We start from the raw sequence: 22,329 nt of genomic DNA, 5'->3' as shown, positions 1-22,329 counted from the left end.
AGTGTAAAGGCCGTCAGTTTCTGCGTGGAGTGCAAACAAACAAAAAAAATCCTGAAGTCATGCGAGAACGCGGTGAATGACGTCACCGTCACGGCTTCCCATAAATTTTGCGAAGTATGATATTCGCTGTAAGAGGTATGATGACACTAAATGTAAACTTGCTGTGTAGAGCGAAGTTTCATTTTCCTTTGAGTGTTGAATATTTCTTTGTAAGTGGATATATAAAAGATAAATCCCCGTGCTAGGCGGTGCCTTAATTCATATTATTGTATGCAAATACTGCACGGCTGGGAATACATTGTCAAAACAACATTAATAAATCGAATATTTTTATAGGGAATCGATCTTACCGATTTTCATCGCGGGAAGATGAAAATCGGGATCGATCTCTTTACAGTAGCATGCGATATACCGGAAGAAAAATTTACTATTGAATTACAAAATGTGACCTTCCGGCACGTGCACAGAGCGCTTGACTTCGGATGTTTGGAAGAAATCGCTTTTTCCTAATAAGCGTCCACATAACTTGTCCCAACCGTAACGTCTTGCACATCAGTACAAATATGGGCAGTGTTGTTTCTATTGCAGAATCTTCCTTTAAAATGATACGGAATTGTTGCTGTCAGCAGACAATTCTTTTCAAATCTTATGTGATGAGTTGAATAAGGGTCGATTTCGAGTTGAAGCAATGCCTTATTTCATACTTCTTATTATAAATTACTTTAATAATTTAATGTCCATTGATCAGCAAATTATTTTGTCTTCTTAACTTTATTGAATGTTCTTTCTAATTATGTGAAATAGCGAACTGGTTCCGTGCGATGAATATTTTAAACGTATTCAAGGTTATTAAAGGTATATATACTAAACCGCAGATGTATTGTTATCATATTCAAAACTGTTCATTTCTGAAATTACAGTCATTTGATATCTGTTTACACAAAGGTTGATGAAATATATAAGAGTATCATTACATAAAAAATATCGCATAAATCTTTCATTCGAATTCGCTTTGTTATGTTGAAAAGCAGTGTGTAGAGCGGACAAGGTATTTCAAAATATAATTTAAAAAAAGATTATACTAATGGTGACTAATTCTTAAACAAGTTGCACGGAAAAGACTATTTGTCAGTGTAAACAATATCCTGCACTTCTTCTGTAATAATAAACATTAACACAGCGGTTGTTTTTTACAGCTTTTGTTTTTTATGCTATCTTCAACCCTATTTATCTAACAAACAAATAACACTTGAATCTCCTTGATAGAACTTGCTTAATTCTAAAGTTGCAATTTGGTGTATATTGTAGACAAAGAATTTATCAAAATAAGTGCTAGATATTGTATGCAAAAACAAATATAGGTATTGAATGGAAAATGTGCAACAACGATAAGTTAACGCCGACCCAACACAATTAGAACTCATTTGACGACTTTCCAGCTTTGGTGATTACTGAAGACCCCAGGTGCCCCTTTGTGCGTTATATCATCACAATTGGCACTTCAGTGGAACTACCGACCTTCCTTAAGCCAGCTGGATGTATGAGGCTCGAACCCACATCGGTTAGGTGTCAGTGATTCGAACTCAGCGACCAAAAATGATGTTATTTATGTTATTTTCCAATGTTTACTTAACAATATATCTCTTCTTTCATTTATGTTACATAAAAGGTACAACAGAGTAATGGCTGAAGGTCCTGATAACGGAAAGGTTTTTAAACTGACAGATTCGACAGGTTCAAAAAAGAGAATTGTAAAGTATCAATATAACTACAAGGAATTCTCACTAAAATGTAATTACCTTTTATCATGACTATCATTGTATTTATTTGTCATTACCACAGGATTGCTTATTGCACATGTATCAAATGTACCCCTTTAAACATACTTACTGGCTATAAATTTCCTCTTATAGAAATATTTACAGATTATGTATCATTTACTTTTTATCGAGGCTCTTGACAGGAAAAAGAATATATATTCAAGATGAGTATATTATTATTGTCTTAGCAAATAGTATTATAACTTTATAGCTCATCTGTCATGTAGTGAAAATGTGAGCTTTTGTGTTCGCCCTTCGTCCGTTCACAGTTTGTTTCTTGTTAACACGATAGAGACATTTTGCAATCAATTTTTATCGAACTTGCACACAATTTGTATTGACATAATATCTCGGTTCCTTTCGAAAACTGGCCAGATCCCATTATATTTTCAAGGTATGGTCCCTTAAATGGCAAAATTTGCTATTTTGGCTTGTGAACACGATAGAGACCACATTTTGCAATTGATTTTAATCAATCTTGATCACAACTTGTTTTGGCATTATATCTGGTATCCTTTATGACCATTTTGTGTCGATTCGCCGTAAGACCCAACTCACTCACTCCTTTCAAAATCTGGCCAGATCCAATCATGGGTGCCAGAGTTATGGCTTCTTGTAGGGCCACAATTAGCAATTTTTGCTTTTGCAGCCATATAGATACTTCATTTACGGTTCACGTAGTACAAACTTATAAACTATCGTAAACAACAATAGATCTTAGATTCCATGATGAATCTGTCAGATCTAATCATAGGTTCCGGCCCCTGAAAGAGTCAACTTTTGTTCATTCTTATCTTGTGAGCACAATGGAAATGACATTTTACTTCATTCGGGTTTAACCACACTTACACACAAATTAAGTCACTATAAGAACTCGTTCCTTTCGTAACCCTCAGATTCGGTCATGGGTTCTAGAGTTACTGCCTCTCAAAGGAGCAACATTTTCTAGTTTGGCCCTTTTAGCTATACAGAGGTTTCATTTATGCTTTGATTTGATACAAACCTGCACAGAGGTCAAAACGTAGGTCACCTGGTGAAAATAAAGGAAAAGTTTGTTAACACACTTGACGCCACATTTATGACCCTATCTTCTTGAATGTTTATCTTGACGATTCCTAGGCCAGATTTGAAACTAGGTCATGTCGGATCAAAAACAAGATTATCACTCAAATCAAAAGAAAAAACTTATGAACATTGTAGAGGCCACACTTTTGACCCTTTCTTCATGAAACTTGATGAAAATGTTTATCTTGACGATTCCAATGCCAAGTTAAAAGATTAGTGATACTGGATCATCATGACCATCTTATTTATATATATGATCGTTTCTGATATTGATTCTATCATATAGGTAAGCAAAAGTTTGGCATACCAGAAAGCGAGACTATTATTCTTGAAACAGAAGACGGCTTTGAAATTGACGAAGAAACCATACTGGAATTTGATAATTTTTCGATACTTGTTTTGCATCAGCAAAAGGCATCCGTTAGTAATGGTAAGGTACTCGGCATATTAAAGTGTAAAATCAGCTATTATTTTCTAGTATTGTTATGATATTATAAATGCGCAGAATAAAAGATCAAAACAATACTATTTTGTCATTAATCTGTGCTAAGACTGATAATTAATTAACATATTTATCTTGTATTGCTCAAATGAAACTTTGACGGAATAATTGTGTATATTTGCTTGTAAAATGTATTACCTGAACCTTTTCTTCACTGCAGGCATTTTGTTTCATTTCACAAAGTACGTGTCTATAAGATGAATATACAACTTCTATTTTTAGCTCACCTGAGCAATGCTCAGGTAAGTTTTTCTGATAACTCGATGTCCGGCGTCTGTCTGTCCGTCTGTCTGGTTGTCTGTCTGTCGTCTGTCAACATTTAGCTTGTGTATGCGATAGAGACTGTATTTCATTTAATTGATCTTCATGAAATTTGGTCAGAATGATAACCTTGATGAAATCTAGGCAGAGTTCGAAAATGGGTTATCTGGGGTCAAAAACTAAGTCAGTAGGTCAAATTAAAGAAAACCTTGTGTATGCGATAGAGGCTGAATTTTTCAATTAATCAGGGATGACTATTGTTCAGAATAATTACCCTGATGAAATCTAGAACGATTTTGAAAATGGGTCATCTGGGGTAAAAAACTAGGTCACGATGTCAAATCAAACAAAAACCTAGTGTATGCGATAGAGGCTGAATTTTTCAATTAATCTTCATGAATTTTAATCAGAATGATTGCCTTGATGAAATCTAGGCCGAGTTCGAAAATTGGTCATCTGGGGTAAAAAACTACGTAACTCGGTCAAATCAAAGAAAAACCTTGTGTATGCGATAGAGGCTGAATTTTTCAATTAATCTTCATGAATTTTAGTACGAATGATTATCTTGGTAAAATCTAGGCCGTTTTAAAATATGTTATCTCGGGTCAAAAACGAGGTCACTAGGTCAAATCAAAGAAAAACATTGTGTATAAGATAGAGACTGTATTTTTCAACTAATCTTCATGAGTTTTAGTCAGGGAAATTGCCTTGATGAAATCTAGGTCAAGTTTGAATATGGATCATCTGGGGTCAAAAACTAGGTCACTAGGTCAAATCAAAGGAAAAGCTTTTATATGCGATAGAAGCTGTATTTTTCAATTGATCTTCCTGAAATTAGGTCAAAATGGTAACCTTAATGAAATCTAGGCCGAGTTTAAAAATGGGTCATCTGGGATTAAAAAGTAGGTCACTAGGTAAAATCAAAGAAAAACCTTGTGTATGCGATAAAGGCTGTTTTTTTTAATTGATCTTCATGAAATTTAGTCAGAATGATAGCTTTGATGAAAAAAAGGTCATGTTTGAGTAGGGGTCATCTGGAATCAAATGTTAGGTCACTAGGTCAAATCAGAGAAAAACCTTGTGTATGCGAAAGAGGCTTAATTTTTTAATTGATCTTCATGAAATTTGGTCAGAATGATTGCCTTGATAAAATCTACCTTAAGTTTGATTATGGATCATCTTGGGTCAAAAAGAAGGTCACTACGTCAAATCAAAGAAAACCCTTCTGTATGCAAAAGAGGCTGTATTTTTCAATTGATCTTCATGAAATTTGGTCAGAATGATTGCCTTAATGAAATCTAGGTGAAATTCGAATATGGATCATCTGGGTCAAAAAGTAGGTCACTAGGTTAAATCAAAGAATAGACTTCTGTATGCAAAAGCGGTTGTATTTTTTCAATTGATCTTCATGAAATTTGGTCAGAATGATTGCCTTGATGAAATCTAGGTGAAGTTTAAATATGGGTCATCTGGGTTTAAAAACTAGGTCACTAGGTAAAATCAAGGAAAACCTTGTGTATGCAATAGGGGCTGCATTTTAATCTAGCTCAAGTTTGAATATGGGTAGTCTGGGGTCAAAAACTAGGTCACTAGGTCAAATTAAATAAAAACCTTGTGTATGCGATAGAGGCTGTATTTTTTCATGAAATTTGGTCAGAATGATAGCCTTGATGAAATCTAGGTCAAGTTAGAATATGGGTCATCTGGGGTCAAAAAGTAGGTCACTAGGTCAATTCAAAGAAAATACTAATTTATACTCAAGATTTTTGCTTCAATTTTAATAATAATTGGTCAGAATATTTTTTTCCATGAAATCACTAGGTCAAAAATGTTTACACTGTTATGGTGTATTATGGTGTTTCTCAAATAAGCGACCCAGGGCCATCTTGGCCCTCTTGTTTACATTCATATATCCTTTCCGTAGCCGCAACGTAATAAAACGTTAGGCGTTGATTGCCCTTTCACGTTTATAACACGAAATTCATTTTGAAACCGCTTCCGAAAGGACTAGGTCTGAAGCTCTAAAATACGGAAATGTTTGACATCCGGGGCATATACTGATACAGACAACATCAAAACGAGCCGTCTGAACGATTTGACAAAGTTCGAGGTATCACCATACACCCTTACTTCGTTACGGACCCCAATGGGATTTGTGTTTTTTTTTCTTATTGCAAATACTTCTCGTAGATATAAAGCTTTCTTGTCGTTCTAAAACTCAGGTATTTTCAAATTGTAAGAAGGTGCTGAAAACGGATTCCACATAAGTAGAAAATAGTCTACGCGCATACATATTACACGGGGTGACCCCTGCACGTGAACCCCGACTATAGACCAATGCAAATGCGACTTTCGATTTCAAGTTTAGCCAGTGTAGTTTCATGTTCTTTACTTCCGGGTAAAGCTGAAGGTTGTCTGCGCCATTTTATGTGTTGTCAAAAGCCTACTTATGCCTGGCGATATTGTGTAAATATAATATTTATATTTTATTGATAAAATGAAACTTTGACAGTATAATTGTGTATATTAGCTTGTAAAATATCATGTTAGTTTGTAAAATGTATTACTTGAACCTTTTCTTCTATTTACGCATTTTGTTTCATGGAATATTTTCTCCTAAGGGTATCTAGTGAATATCTGCTTTTAAATATTTTTGTCCGAATATTTGTAAGTTATAAGCAATTTTAAATTTTATTTTTCAAATCGCAAATAACTTTTATTATCATTCCATGTAAATCCTCGTGAAGGACATACTGTTTTATGACTGGTCGTTCTAGACAGAATTTTATATTTGCACCTTATCTTTTAGTTGTTTTTTTTTTAAGATAATAGCTCAGCAGTTGCAGCCTGATACTAAAAATGACTATTGTCATTACGTTTAGGATCTGTACGCATTATAGATATTCAAAGACATGTTTGTTTTAGACTTTAGTTAAAATTAAGGTTATATAGATATGATTCCGATCATGGCATTTCAATTTTAATACTGGATAAACACCCAAAATGCTCGTTCAAACGTATTAAAGGGATGGAACTCGGCTTGTACAGTACCATCGTTTTACAGCATGCTAGCTGACTGATATCTTTGAAAGAAGCCAAACGCGAATATCATGGGCAATCACTCTAAGTCAGTATTTTATATCAAGGCGACCACTTCCGTATAATTACATTCATAAACATTTATATAATTGCTTCGTCTCTCCATGTACCTTTTTTTTATAAATCTGCCTTGCAGCTGTATGTTTCTGTACAAAAGACCTTATGAATTAAGGTGGAATGCGCCTAATATGAAGTTCTTAGGTTCTGTTTCGAAATTTTGTTTAATATAAAATTCAGCATATTCCTCATAGAATGCGTATTTTACTTTTTTGATATTTTTGTAACTTTTTTGTCTACAAACCTTCAAACACGACCATTGACGTCCATTTTTGCTTTTTCTCATCATATTTTCATTTAAAAATGTCTTTGAAATGGTGCAAAATTTGTGGAGATAATTTAAACGTTGAAGCCGATATTTACGTTAAAGTGACGTCAGAGCGACAAATATGACGTTTAGTTTTGAATAAAAATTTTCCGTTAATCTTGTCTCATGTAAAACCCAAACGATAGACGTTGATGAAAAGACTAAATTGATCATGAAAACTTTATTTTCTGTCGATTGAAGGAAAAAATTATGGGGCCACCGAATTCGTTTTTGCGTAAAATTACGTTACGCTACCCCTACCCCCAAATAACAACATAGCTTAGTTTGGCTGTTTTTCTGATATATCTCTTTGTTCAAATCTTAGTATTTTACATTCTCATTCATCAGTTGTTTACTACAGGCGTGAAACGAATCATGGAACGTGAGAAAGAGAGCTTTCCTTTCAAAAGAGGTCCTTATAACTGTAAAATTGGCGACTTCGTTGAGAAATGGTTTGAATACAGAATGTATAACATACGCCAATACGACAATCTTTGCTTAAAATACTGATCATGTTATTTTTTAAAGTCGCTTTAAATATACTTTCTATATGATAAAGCTTATTTTTCCAAATTTTTTTTTCTTATTCAAAGTACCAATAAACACGTTTTCCGTTGTAAAACACTGCTAAAATGAAAAATATTTGCATATGCAATTGTGTATATTATTCGGAGTTTTCACACTTGAAACACAAACAGAAAGAATCACTATTGTACAATATCATTGATCAATATTATACAACAGATTAAAATATTCTACAGGTTGTGATTTCAGACGTATGACCCTTGACTCAACCGCCCCTCCAAGGGAGTAAAGGTTGTTTGTATCTTGTTTTTCTTAATATTATCCCTAACCCTCCCTAAGTGCGCACACACGCACGCACGCACATCCCAAGGTCTTACATTTTTATTATTTCGTTTCTTTCTTCTCTACCCTAATAACAGTTAGTTTATTCAAATATATTCCGAATATGTAGACATTAATTATTATATTTATAAAAGATGTTTAATGCTGAGATGTATATCTAGTGTCCTTGTAAGATCATTGTCGTACCTAGATGCTCTTATCACTTCTGAAGTGCTCTCTTGTCATTTGGTCATAATTATAATTGTCTTCTAATATTCACATACTAACAGTGTCTGTATGCACGTCATCATCGTCGTATCTGCAGATCTACAATGTAAGAGTATGTAGGTCGTAGTTAGGTGAGGTCAAATACATTATTTGAGAGTATACTTAAAATCCTAACGTATTTCTATTCGTGTTCACTATATTCGAAACAGATATATACACAATAATAAACAGGAATCATTAGAGGTCAAATACATTACAATGACTATAATCCTACGTTCGCATAATTTGATGGCGGAATTTGGTTTAACGGGTCAGAGTTAATTTTTGAAATTTTATACCACAGACGCTATTTTAAATAAATCATAACTTCTACAAGTTCAGTTTTCATGATATAAGAAATGTTTCGTTGATATACAGCGAGTGTCAGTCACAACCGCTGCTTTCTTTCTTTCTTTTACCCCATCCACTTAGCTGAATAGGAGTGCAGATCTATGGATCGCGAGTTCGGTTCCCGAGTAGGGCATGCCGATTTGATAGAAGGCGCGTGTCCGAAATCATTCGTCCTCCACCTCTGATTTATGTGGTGAAGATAGAAGTTATTTGTTGAGAATACAGTATCCAGGAACACTGGTTAGGTTAACTGCCCACAGTAACGCCCACAGTAACGTAGAAAAACAGAGCTAAACCAAAAAAAAATCTTTCTTTTTTTGTCATGGAATGTTTCCTTTACTCGTATTTCTTATGTTTCTAATATTAGGAAACAGTATGATGTATGGAATATGTTTCTATTATGTGTATATGAATACAAGGATAACATTTGTATACACATCTCCGGAGAGCTAAAACCTCTTTGCAAAGGATGGTGTTTCTATCTGGCCAAGTTGCTAAATAAATTAACCTTTTCAGAGCAATAGCCTCCGTAGCTGTTTTCCCGCGGGTTATTCAGGAGGATTCACTTTATTTGAAATCGTGGTGTCCGACTTCTCTCCAAACAATCGAAATATTTCCAAAACGTAAAATTTGTAATAAAGTTAGATAAAATAATGTTTACTCGAACATGATGTTATAATTAAATAAAGGCTTTCTAAATTTTAAAAAGTTGTATTAGCACTTTTTTTCGAGCTATGTTAAAATGAATATTTCTCATTTTCATCTACGTTTTACTTTTTTCTTACTGTGTCGAGGTTGGCCAGGTTCTGTTTACCCCAGTATTATTTTCTGAAGACTGGTTGTTGTTCGAATCTGCTTCATTAAGAATGCACCTATATTAACTGATAAGATATTTATGGCATATATTTATAATGTAGGCCTATATTTGTTTGACTCAGTTCTATTAGCTGCATGTGTGGAATTATATACCGGTACTTGTTAAAATTAAAAGGCTGAGATAATTCAAATAAAAGATTTTCACTACATTCTGTCGTTTTTTTTTTAATTTATTTTTGTAAATGATAACAATGTAATGTGCATCGATACATGAGTTTTCATGTATTATTATTAACTGGCGAGATAAATAATTTCACTTGTAACGTTGAATGAAATCATTAATAGTTGTGAAGGCATCTTTTAATTAAATTCTACTTAAATAGGTTAAAGAGGAGTTTGTCTTGATCACGAGAATCAGAAAATCCATTGAATTACGCATTTATTTTATCTGGTGTAGGAGCAGAGTAATGTAATTCTGCGCAAATGGTAACGGGGTGCTGATTTTGTCGCAATCCCATATATCAAATATAATCTAAACATTAAAATCTGAGTTCTACACAGAAATTATTTCGCTAATGTAACAGACTTTTAAAGGCTATTTTGATTTAATATTACTGGGAAAAATAAAATAGAATAGAGTTTATCCTAAAAGGAGGAGATACATGAAAATGAAAAAATACTCAATTGCGCTATCTTGTGATTTAGGGGGTAGGGGTAATTAACGTAATTTTACGCGAAAACTAATTCGGTGACCCCATAATTTTATTCCTTTAATCGACAGAAAATAAAGTTTTCATGATCATGTTAGTTTTTTGTCAAAGTCTATCGTTTAGATTTTACATAAGACAAGATTAACGCAAACTTTTTATTCAAAGCTAAACGTCAGTCGCTCTGACGTCACTTTAACGTAAATATCGGCTTCAACGTTAAAATTATCTCCACAAATTTCGCACCATTTCAAAGACATTTTTAAATGAAAATACGGTGAGAAAAAGCAAATCGATACTTGTTGACTGAACAGAACGATTTAAGAAAACAGTCTGACGGGCGTGAAATAATGGTTCATCTAAAATGGACGTCAATGGTCGTGTTTGAAGGTTTGTAGAGAAAAAAGTTACAGAAATATTAAAAATGTAAAATACGCATTCTATGAGGAATATGCTGAATTTTACATTAAACAAAATTTCGAAACGGAATCCAAGAACTTCAAATTCGGCGCATTCTACCTTAAACGTTTTCTGTAATTACATATACTTTATCCTGTATTTATATGAGCAGAATTAATTTGCTCGGAGACCGATGGAAAAAAATGTTAATGCACTAGTGTAATAAAGCTTTGACGTCGACGTCGTTTATAGTATAAGAGACGATGGTCAAATTGACTTGTTGATATTGTAAAAGAAGGTAGAATTTTTGATGTTTCTACAGGAAAAACTAACACGTCATAAAAAGAATATCATATTTGTGACTAAATTACATGTGTTGATTTGTTTCCGGAATGCTATGGAGACGTAGTTTTTAAAATTCGGAAAATAAAACATAGCACTTACTTTAATCAAATATTTGTAAAATTGGTTAAAAAGTTTATCAAGTGGCTACGATGCGAAAATCGTGAAGCACAGTGCATGTTTAGTGATTGACCTCTCTACAGTTAATTGCTACGCTTTCCTATTTGATGGTACGATGACTAATAAGTGTAGGACTCCTTGATGCTTTTCTCCTAAATCCTACATACAACGAACGGAGGGAGTTGATTTTTGTTTTACAGTTTTCTTAGTTTTGCCCTTAAAAGTTAGCTTCTTGTTGCTCTGACTTCAGACAAGTTGTTGTGTACATTGGTGTAATTAGACCTAATATTTACTTTAATCTTATGTTTTGCTTTATTTATCTGTTATTTTTGCACTAATGTTAGAACCTTTCTCAGCAGGGATTTTATTTACATTGTGTTAACTTGTTGAAAATAGCGTAAGTGCGAGGTTGGCATACCCTAAACGCGTTTAAATCCCCTGTTTCTTTTATAAATTTATATAGGTAACTGACCGTTCCAAGGCGGTGCCCCTGTTTTCAACTGGTTGTTTTGTCCGTCTTGTATTGTCTGTTGCGTATGTTTTCTTGTTTGTTGTAAATGTACTTCCTCCTCCTCACCCCCCCCCCCCCCCCCCACCCCCTCACCCCTCCTTTCCCATGCATTTACGCTTCTTTTTGCATCCCCTCTCCCTTTACTTTGAGTAAGTTTTCGTGCCCCCACCACCTTGTCTTTGAAGCAAGAATCCTAAGATGGTATTTGATTGTTTTTTACTACATGTCTTTGTGCGTTTGTATGCTTGTGAGTTTATAACGGTGCCATTCTGTTTTCTTATGTGTTGCTAGTTCGTTTGTCTATGTTATTAAGTTGATCGTAGTTGTGTGTTTATCTTTGGTACATGAGTGTCTGCGCTATTGTGGTTTACGTTATAGTATGACTGTTATTAAAGAACATGGCATGGCATCCACTGGATATTTGCCCATGTTCAACTTCCCCTTCGGGTTCCTTGCGCCCAATACCCCCCACCCACGCCGCCATTACCTTTTCCTTCCTCACCCCATCTATATTTAGCATAAATTAATATTTACTTGTTGGATGTGTGACGCAACCGTCTGAAATATTTTTCTTTCCATTACAGCTTCTTTTTGTTGTGGGCCTACTATGAAAATGCGTGGCTCTGGGGTTGTGTTTTTAGTGCTCTGTGCTTCCAAGAAATCTACCCTTACCTTTTATTTTTTGTACATTGACTTTATTAAACTCGTTAAATAAAATTGATCAAATGCTCGACACAGCCTCGCATTTTATTATAATTTTCTCGTTTAATTAATTCATCATGTAATATCCTCTGTGTATTGGGTGTCTTGAAGGAATGACAATAATATCTTGTAAATATATGGAGCAATGGGTCTAACACAATCGTTAAATCATACAAAATGCATAGCGTGAATGAAGTACAAATATCAAAAATGAGGGATCATTTGCTAGGTCTGGTAATTCATGCGAATGAAAAACTTACCTACGACATTGTGTCTGAAATCATTCGTCATCCACATCCGATTCATGTGAATCATGTGGGAAAATTGGCAGTAACTTGCGGGGAACACAGGTTTGTACTGGTACAGTATCCAGGGAACACTGCTTAGGTTAATTGCCCGCCGTTACATGACTGAAATACTTTTGAAAAACGGCGTTAAACCCAACACAAACATCCAAATTATGTGCGCACGACATCTGTGCATCTTTGCGTGCGTGAGGACATGCAAGCGTGCGTGTGTTTGAGATTTTTGTGACAGAATTTTCTTTTATCCAGTCAGAAAAAGTCTTTTAGGCGGTAATTCTTACCCGCTCTGACCATGTTAGTTCAGATTAATTCAATGTCATCTTTTATTTTTTGCCAGCTGCTATCTATCTATTTACCGTTCCCTGTCGTAGAAATGACATGGTAGTACATGCGTGTAAGCAGTGTTTATTTTCTGTGTTATAGTAAACTCGATATTTTCTTTGATAGAATATACTAACGAAATTGGTATTGCGTCCGATGAGTGGTCAGATCCTGCCGTAGAAGACATAACAGCAGGTATATAAAGCATAGTTTTGGTCAATTTGTAAAAAAAGGTTTAAACCTGAATAGAAAGCAGGAAAGGAAAGTGTATTTTTGTATGTATTAGAGATCTTTCATGATCTTTCATTATAGCTCGACGAGCCATTCAGATATAATTCGGATGCTATTATGGTTTATCAATTCTATTTGATAAAGACCCAAAATACCCGTCAAACATATTGCTTATACAAACTATATTGAACACGTAGGGTTTAACATAGTGCCATATCATAGGTGCAAATTATGCTATGCCCGTGACTTTATCAAAGGCGATTAGTAACCTACGCATAAACTGCGTAAATAATTTTTTTTTATTACATACTCGTTTCTTTTTTCCGTTAAATTACAATGGTATTATAAACGTCAACATTTTTCTATACACTGACGCCAGAATTCATATTGAGTGCCTTACGTAACTCAATGTGTGTATTAGTTCTTTATTTAGTTCAGGATTGTCAATCTTATTCAGGCTATTTAATAAATTCATAATATTTACATTACATTTATACGTGCATATACTGTAATGTATAAATAACATTCCAACATCTCTCAGTTTTATTTACAGAATTGTCTAGCATCTGTATGATTTTACATAATCAGTTTCTATAAAAAAAATTTATCATTTTCCTAAATGCAATGTTTCAATATCTTATCATATATGTCATGACGAGTTAAAAACTGATAATTTCCTGTATTAAACCTTAAAGCCTTGTTCCTTAGGTGCCAAGGAAATTAAACGAAAATTGAAGGAACATGGAGATGAGAACGTTGAGGAGATTGTACGGTCTAGTGTTGATGAATGGAAATCTTCGCCTTTGAATATATGCGTCACAGGCTCTAGCGGAAACGGAAAATCATTTCTAATTAATGTGCTACGTGACGTCAAAGATCCGAAAGATAAATCATATGCCAAGTCTGGTACGACAGAAACAACATACGAATGTAAAGATTACCCACATCCAAAATATAAAAATATTATATTCTGTGATGTTCCGGGAGTCGGATCGCCGAGATTTCCAAAGGAAACGTATTTATCCGATATTGTCGTCGATCGGTATGATTTCTTCCTTATATGTTCTTGTGCCAGATTTAAGGAACACGATTCATGGTTGGCCGAAGAAATAAAGAAGAGACATAAACGTTTTTATTTTCTCCGCACAAAAGTTGACCAGGACATAGACTGTGCATGTCGTGACAAAGGTGTAGAAGGCTTTAACAGGCAAACTGAGCTTGCGAGCATCCGAAAATATTGTGAAAGCTTTCTTCCTGATAATGCAGCCGTTTTTTTGATTTCAAGTTATCATCCGACAGATTATGATTTCCCATTACTTTTGAAACGTCTTGTTGACGATGCCCCTGCGGAACAAAAACATGCGCATGTGCTCGGTCTATGTTTAAGTTCTAAAGAATCGATTGAAAGGAAAGCAAAATTTCTAGAAGGAGAGATTTGGAAAATTGCATTTCTATCAGGATTTGGAGGTGCTGTTCCCGTTCCAGGCGCTTCCGTCGCGATGGATGTAGCGCTAATTTGCAGAACTGTCAAGTCGTACAGGGAAACCTTCAAATTGACGGATGAAGAAATAAACACATTTGCCGTCAATACCGGTGTACCACCAGATTTATTTAGGGAAGCTGCTGGTTTAATGCTGAGACCATCGATGTTTACACAAGCAGGTATCGCTAGTTTAATATCGTCGTTTGCATTGGAGTCCGCTTTAGAGAAATCTGCTGTTTTTGTTCCCGTGATAGGCTCTGTTGTTGCTGGAACATTGTCTTACAATATAACAGGAAGAATTTTAAAGAAACTGCTGAATAACTGTAAAGATGACGCCTTAAAAGTATTTGATTTTGTTGAAGCGCGACAGACATCTATTGAATAGGTTGAATATAACGTTTATAGACAGATAATTTTTTGCAGAACTAATGAGGCCCGACATAACCCAACACATCTGTATGGTTCCATACTACAGTAGATACCTCAGCACCACAATGTCGTGTAGTCTTAGTGTTTGTTAAGCATATTATAATCAAGGTGTGTCTGTGTTGGTGCGTGCTTGCGTGTTTAACGTCTTTTCAACAACGCTGTGTGTGTGCGTGCGCGTTCGTGTGTTCGGATTTAACGTCTCTTTCAACAACTTTTTGGTTTAAACCAGGATTCTGTTCAAATAACAATGTTAGGTTTAGTTGACTGATTGATGTTTTTATGTATATTCTTTGTATTAAAAATTACCTATTAATTGACAATACCTTTAGAGACCTTTAAAGTTTATTCTTGAAGTGAGCTATATGTACCTTAGGACATTCGTATTTATACTAAATTTAGAACGATGCTTTATTTTGTTGCTTTTGGACGGATGTAAGAAAGACATGTTGCCAGTTAATTAAGAGATTCAGATGGGTTTGATATTTCATTCTAATCTAATTTACGTTGAATGTTCTGCCGTGATGGGGGAGAGAGTTGGGTTTTACGGCGAATCGACACAAAATGGTCATATATCGCCGAGAAGGAGTTATATTGAGAACGCCAATTGTAAAGTATACGTAAAATCATTTATGTAAAAATGTATAGCATATCTAAAATCATTTTTTAATGTAACGCATATCTAAAATCATTTTTTTAATGTAAAGCATATCTAAAATCATTTATGTAAAAGAAGTCTACGCGTATACATTTCGAAGAAGGGGTAAACCCCTGCGCGTGACCCTTGAGTATCGGCCAACGCAAATTTGATATTGATTTTAAAGTTTAGCCTGTCTACTTTCGTTTTCTTTACTTCTGTGAATAACTTTGGATCGATTGAGATCATTTCCATGTTGTCAAATATATACATAAACAATATATAACGTATAAGCGTTTAACGGCCCATTCATGCTTCCATTGAATCAACATTTGAGTGCCGACCAACGCATGTTCGACCTTGATAAACAAGTTGAGCCTTTGTATATTCATTTTCTGGACTTCTGTGAATAACTTTCGACTAAGATAATTTCTATGTTGTCAAACACATACATAAGCCGAGCGAGATTGCATGAAAATGTGCCTGTTGTCCTAATGATACTAGGAATATTTTTTGTACTACTTTTTTCCGACAATTGTTGACACGTTTGTACTAAAAAAATAGCTATAGAAAATGCATTTTTGAATATATATATATATATATATATATATATATATATATAAATGAGATATTAAAGAAAAAACATCAACGAAATGCCTTTCAAACACACTGGATCCCGGAAGGATACAAGAACATAAAGATATAATTAAACTTCTGACACTGAACATATATTTTTTCTCATACTCTATATATATATATATATATATAGTAGAGAGAATTTATACGAACTAAATCACCACCACAATATACCAGACCAATTACGGCAAAGCGCCTAGCAGAACAAACGAACACGCACATGCCACAGCAAGTCCACTAACCCAATAAGATTAGTTTCGGTGCTGCTTTATATACGAGCCAGAATTGTACTACACATTCATACTGGTTCAACATTTGCATATATATACTCAAATCTCTGTTTTCATGTCTCATAAATCAGCAGTGGCATTTTAGTCTTTTTAACTGATTGGGACCAGAGAAGCTATATTTATATACATTTTGTAAATTTAAAGGACAAATAGTATATTAAATAGTATAATACACGATACATTACAAATAATATATTTTGAGATTACGGGTTCCAAATCAGTTGAAAATGCGTGATATTCTAAACGTACATTATAATCCTGCTGTTGCCTTTGCGTGTGTTACGGTTTCACCTGGTGATGATAACTTTTGTTTACACTGTCCTGTGACTCTGGAACATGGTGGGTGTGAGAGTGGAGTTAGGTGTATAATAAATCGATTTAAGCTCCTCAGTGGTGGTTTTGCTACTGACCGTTCTAGGACGGTGCCCCAATGTGTCCCTTAATTTGTTCGTTTTGTCTTTGTGTGTTTGCTTTGTTGAGTGTCTGTGTTGGTCGTATGCGTGTACTGGGTTAACGTTTGGGGAGGCTGCGGTTTTAGAACGTGGCTTTCCCTGTTGGACATTCATCGTTGTTTATTTTTACAGTTAACAGTAAAAATTACATATAGTTGATGTATTTGGGCACGCTAAACAACCATAGGTTATAACATTTACATATTTTTTCAAGCGATAAACACAGTATAAGAATACCGTATATTGACTCGAGAAAAATCCTCTCATATTAATTAAATACAGTGCACATTGCACATAAATTACATTCAGTGATGGCAAGCATTGAATATACGCATATAAACATGCAATGTATTATATTGTAACACCCTGGGTTTCATGAAAACCCGTCAGTCTATCTTAACACGTATTATTTACATAATTTTATGTTACTTACCTTATTGTGTCAAAGTACTATCTTTAGATCTTTTAAATCTTCAAGGTCTCCAGTCGCGTGAAGCATGTAGCGACACACCATACATAAAATTCATAGTCTGACATGATTTATTTTACTTGCCAGTCTACGCGTAGAACAAATAGTGGTCGCCATTTATCTATCTGTAATTTGTCTGTTCATCTGTTTCCTATTTTCCTTATTATCCTTCCTAGCTTGAAGTGAAAGCCACATGATTCCGGCGATTTCCTAGTTTTTCATACTGTTTACACTTATTCCATTGTTAATCCATAAATTCTGTTAAAACTACTGATGCCATCGTATAATATGACTTTAAAGCAATGTTTTAGCTAAGTTTGAACATCCATTTCTTTGTTTTAACAAGTTTAAATTGTAGAAATATGGAAATGATTTTTACAAAGTCACCAGATAACGCCATTTTCCCTGTTGCATTCTGGGACGTTTACTACTGACTGAAAAGCTGAGTCATCGTTTATCCATATAGTGTGGTAAAGATTGTTACCGTACTTATCATAATATTCAATGTTAAAACTGAGGCAGTCTAATTTCTTAAGATATCGGCAGCCATTTTCTTGGTTAACATAACTTGAGTTGGTACCACAGTTTTTGGTCACTACCATGTTTGGGTAGTCGTTGTTCTACCAGTCCTTGGTAGACACTACCAGATAAAGGTAGTTCTACCCACTTTGGGTCATTTCTACCACTGCCTAGTATATAAGCAGCGCATTTTTGGTCACTAAATCAGTCAAGCATACAAAGTTCTAGGGCAAACCTATGCTATATTTTTTCTGTGGAATCAAGGAACTTATATTGGAAATCTTGAATTTAGACCAATAGTCTAAAGGATTGTTTGAATTTGTCTAACTTTATAAACCTGAGTTTGGTACCTATTGTCATTGTGAGAGTAATTTACGCGCATTGTACAGTGTATACTTTATATTTTGCGTATATGGAGACCTTGAACGCGATATTTAATAGAAGCACCATTTAATAGAATTGAAGACTTAATATTCAGTGTATTGAGTAATTACACAGTTAGCAGAATTATTAAAAGTTTATTTATTTGAAAACTGACTTTAGTTATTCATCTGTAGTTCCACACCATCTACAAGTATATTAATACAGCAAGCATATAACTGTATTGACTAATACAACTACCGTATTTATCCTAATACGCAGAGCTTCATCTTATCTGGTATATAATTACCGTACATATCCTAAGACATCTGGTGCATACAACTACCGTATTTATCCTAACATATGAAACAGTGTTTCATCTTATCTGGTATACAACTACCGTACATATCCTAATACAAAGAGTTTCATCTTATCTGGTATATACAATTACCATATTTATCCAAACATACGGTTTGGTCTTGTCTGGTATACAACTACCATACTTACCTTATATACAGAGCAGTGTTTTCTTCGATTGGTATACAATTACCATACTTATCCAAACACACAGTTTTGTCTGGTCTGGTATTAAACTACCATACTTACCTTACATACGGAACAATGTTTTACTCCGATTTGAATACAACTACCATACTTATCCAAACATACAGTTTTGTCTCGTCTGGCATACAATTACCATACTTACCTTACGTACAGAATCGTGTTTACTTAGACTGGTATACAACTACAGTACCTACCCTTACATGTAGACATCGTTACGGTATTTTGTCTAAAAAGCAACTACCGTACTTACTCTAAAATACAGGGCAATGTGGTAAACGAGTACCGTACTTACTCTAGTTGACAAAATAGTGTTGTGATACTCCATCTTGTGTACAATACCGTATTTACCTTATGATCTATTGCACATTACCACAGCAGTGTGTGAAAGGAGAGCAGTGAGATTAGGGTGGTTTCTAAAGAAGGGCTGTTTTTACTCATAAGTTAGCGACCCCCTACCCATTGAACCGTAACAATATTAAATTAGGTTTTTTTGTTAAATTTTGAAGTATCTTAACTCGTCGTCAAAGAGTAGTATCTTTCAAGAGCGAGATGGTACGTTATTTAAAGGCGTCAAGTGGAGGCTGTATTCTTTTCGCTGTCATTGATTTGATTATTTCTCTGTAATTATTGCACATAAAGATTTTTGACTGTCTGTTAGCCGATTGTGAGGAGATTGATGTAAATAGTTTTGTGAAATATTTGCATTTTGTTTAATGTATTGTTTTACGTTATTTAAAGGCGTCAAGTGGAGGCTGTATTCTTTTCGCTGTCATTGATTTGATTATTTCTCTGTAATTATTGCACATAAAGATTTTTGACTGTCTGTTAGCCGATTGTGAGGAGATTGATGTAAATAGTTTTGTGAAATATTTGCATTTTGTTTAATGTATTGTTTTCAATTTATAAGACATAGTGAATAACGTTGAATTTTCTTCTCACATTTTCCTATTCTATTGGATGCATATTTATTAACATTTTTGGTGTCATGCTGCTAATTTTCAACATTTTTGTCGTCCGTACAATTTAAAATGTTTGTCATTTCGTTTTCGAAGTATGTTTGTGATTGCATCAGATTCAGTGGATCTCTTCATTGGCATCCAATATTGACGTTATTTTATATTTACCCGTATTTTAAAATACCTAATTGTTTTATTGTAGTTAAAAAAATTACACTTGGAAGAGATTTCCCCCGGGCTTGCTTTCCAATATCAAATAGTTCACGTCTATTGTATTGGTGTGACACGAAAAGCCACAGGTGATAATTGGTCAATCAGTATGTGGAGAGAAAGTTATCGAGAAATGCATGTAATGTAGTTTCAATCCAAGATCTGTCAAAAATAAGACAATTTTTCTGTGTAATTATATACTCTCACCGAGACTGAAACTATCCTAGATTTAAAAGTGTATTGCCGAATTTGTACCAAATAGTTATTGAATTAAACATGTTGTGCGGTGCGGAAACAGCCATGGAAGTGGCGTGGCTCTCTTATTTAACTATGCATTTACTCTTCATGTTATTGCATTTAGTCGTGACAAAGATTTTAAGCAATTTGAATACATTGATTATAGTTTGAGCATTAATGGATTTTCTGCCAGAGTGACAGTGTTATATACACAAGGGAAACAATCTGTTTATAGAGTGAAATCATTGAGTGAACACCGTAGGTCAATCGTAATCCTGTCCATGTTATATCATTTCGTTATAGAATGCCAGGATTTCTTAAGCCTCCGAAAACAGTATATTAGAAATTATTTCTGGCGCCATCTTAGCTTTTTTAAGTTTTTACAGTTACTTAAAAGTGATAAAATCACTGATGTACGTAATCTATCCATTTATATATACAAAGTTTTTGAAGTAAGAAATAATACAAATAGGGTCTAAAGGTATGCAGACGTTCACTTGTGATATACATATAGCTGTCGTCTTAATTTTCAGCTTTCTATTTTTGTACAATATAAATTCATACTAACACTAACCTATGTTTAAAACAAATATTCCAAACACTATTTGATCTAATACATGCTGTCTCTCCCGTTTAACAATTTATTTAGACAGTATCAAATTTGTACTTTTTGTCATCCTGCCATATCATGTTTTAGATTATGAATTGTATATGATGCTATGCTCATGAATCTTGTCAGGTTTATTGCATAATAAAACTATTCTATTCTATATTAATGCAGTTTAAAAGTGAGCTCTCTATGTTACCTGCTATACAGGATAACACAGTCATGCATCTAACAGCTCTGAAATTGTTTAATTTGATTTTCTCATATTTCTAGATATTTTACCCATACTTTGATGCATATACATTTGTAGCAGAAATTGTTCTCTTTCTAGCAATAGCGCTGTCAACATATTTTACCTTGCGAAAATCTGTGTTTTAACTTTTAAAAAAAAGTGTCTGTTTGTTGGCACATTTTACCACAAAAATATATATAACATATTTACCTAGCGCCTTTTTCATGATAAACACGTTAAGGACGTATGCTAGAATTTGGTGCGAAAATTTTCCCATTAACAGAATTTCTTCAAACTTTGGATATTGAAGGACAATCATCTAAGAAACAAAAAATGCAATAAAAACCATAGGTCACCGGTATCGAAAAAGAGTTATCTGCCCTTGAAAACGGCATTTACCCCAAAAAATGACGTTTTCAAGGGCAGATAACTCTTTTTCGAATCCGGTGACCTATGATTTTTATTGCATTTTTTTGTTTCTTAGATGATTGTCCTTCAATATCCAAAGTTTAAAAAAATTCTGTTATTGGGAAAAATTTCGCCCATCTCATATACAGGGAATTCTAGCGTACACCTTTAAAAGGCGCTTTACATAGTGAAAATGCAGCCTTTCAGGGCGCAAAATTCGCCCTCGGCTTTCAGAGGGACAGAATGAGGCAGAGAGAGAGAGAGAGAGAAAGAGGGAGAGAGAGAGGGAGAGAGAGAGACCTGTCCAGCTAACTTAGCCTTGCTGTTTGTGGATAGTCAGTCTGGTTCTTTAACGTGCCCGGCATATAGCACCGATACATATGAAGCAGACTTTCCTGGGAAGGACCAGTGCTGGCTTTCAGTTAGTGGAAGACACTCAAGAGCATCTCAAAAATCCGTGCCTAGACTGGAATTCGAACCCCAGACATCTGAATTGAGAGTCGAGCATGTTACCACTAGACCACCGGGCCACACTAACTGCTGACCATTACAGTAATTTTGCACGATTATTTTATGCTACAAGTAAAAAGTGAATTGTTTGCATGAGATACTATGTACCTTGTCACCTCAGCCTAGAATAAAGTTTTAGCAGAGTTGTCTCCATTTTTGCCAAATATTTTACCCAAGCACTAATAAGTCATTTGAAAAATAATATTTTAAATATTTTTCAGACTGTGTTCTTGAATGCAGTTAGCTACATATATATTTAAAATAGATAGTGCCTACTTGTAATTTGTATATTTTGTTCAAGTGC

At 34.4% G+C, this 22,329-nt stretch overlaps 1 protein-coding gene across 1 annotated transcript in view; it reads left to right on the top strand.

Annotated features, from left to right (window-relative positions):
- The window catches only part of LOC128554546 (interferon-inducible GTPase 5-like), a 34,199-nt gene extending 12,796 nt beyond the window's left edge, over nt 1-21,403 (top strand). The window contains exons 3-6 of the mRNA XM_053535816.1: nt 1,670-1,791; nt 3,172-3,315; nt 12,925-12,993; nt 13,738-21,403. Coding sequence (XP_053391791.1) covers nt 1,683-1,791; nt 3,172-3,315; nt 12,925-12,993; nt 13,738-14,897 — 1,482 coding nt within the window. The 5' untranslated portion in view covers nt 1,670-1,682 and the 3' untranslated portion in view covers nt 14,898-21,403. The remainder of the gene's footprint in view (nt 1-1,669; nt 1,792-3,171; nt 3,316-12,924; nt 12,994-13,737) is intronic.
- The last annotated feature ends 926 nt before the right edge of the window (nt 21,404-22,329 follow it).

This window comes from Mercenaria mercenaria, unplaced genomic scaffold (assembly GCF_021730395.1).
Source record: "Mercenaria mercenaria strain notata unplaced genomic scaffold, MADL_Memer_1 contig_517, whole genome shotgun sequence".
In the NCBI taxonomy this organism is placed as follows: domain Eukaryota; kingdom Metazoa; phylum Mollusca; class Bivalvia; order Venerida; family Veneridae; genus Mercenaria; species Mercenaria mercenaria.
Note: the sequence above shows the minus strand (reverse complement) of the source record. Positions and strands in the feature narration are given on the sequence as shown.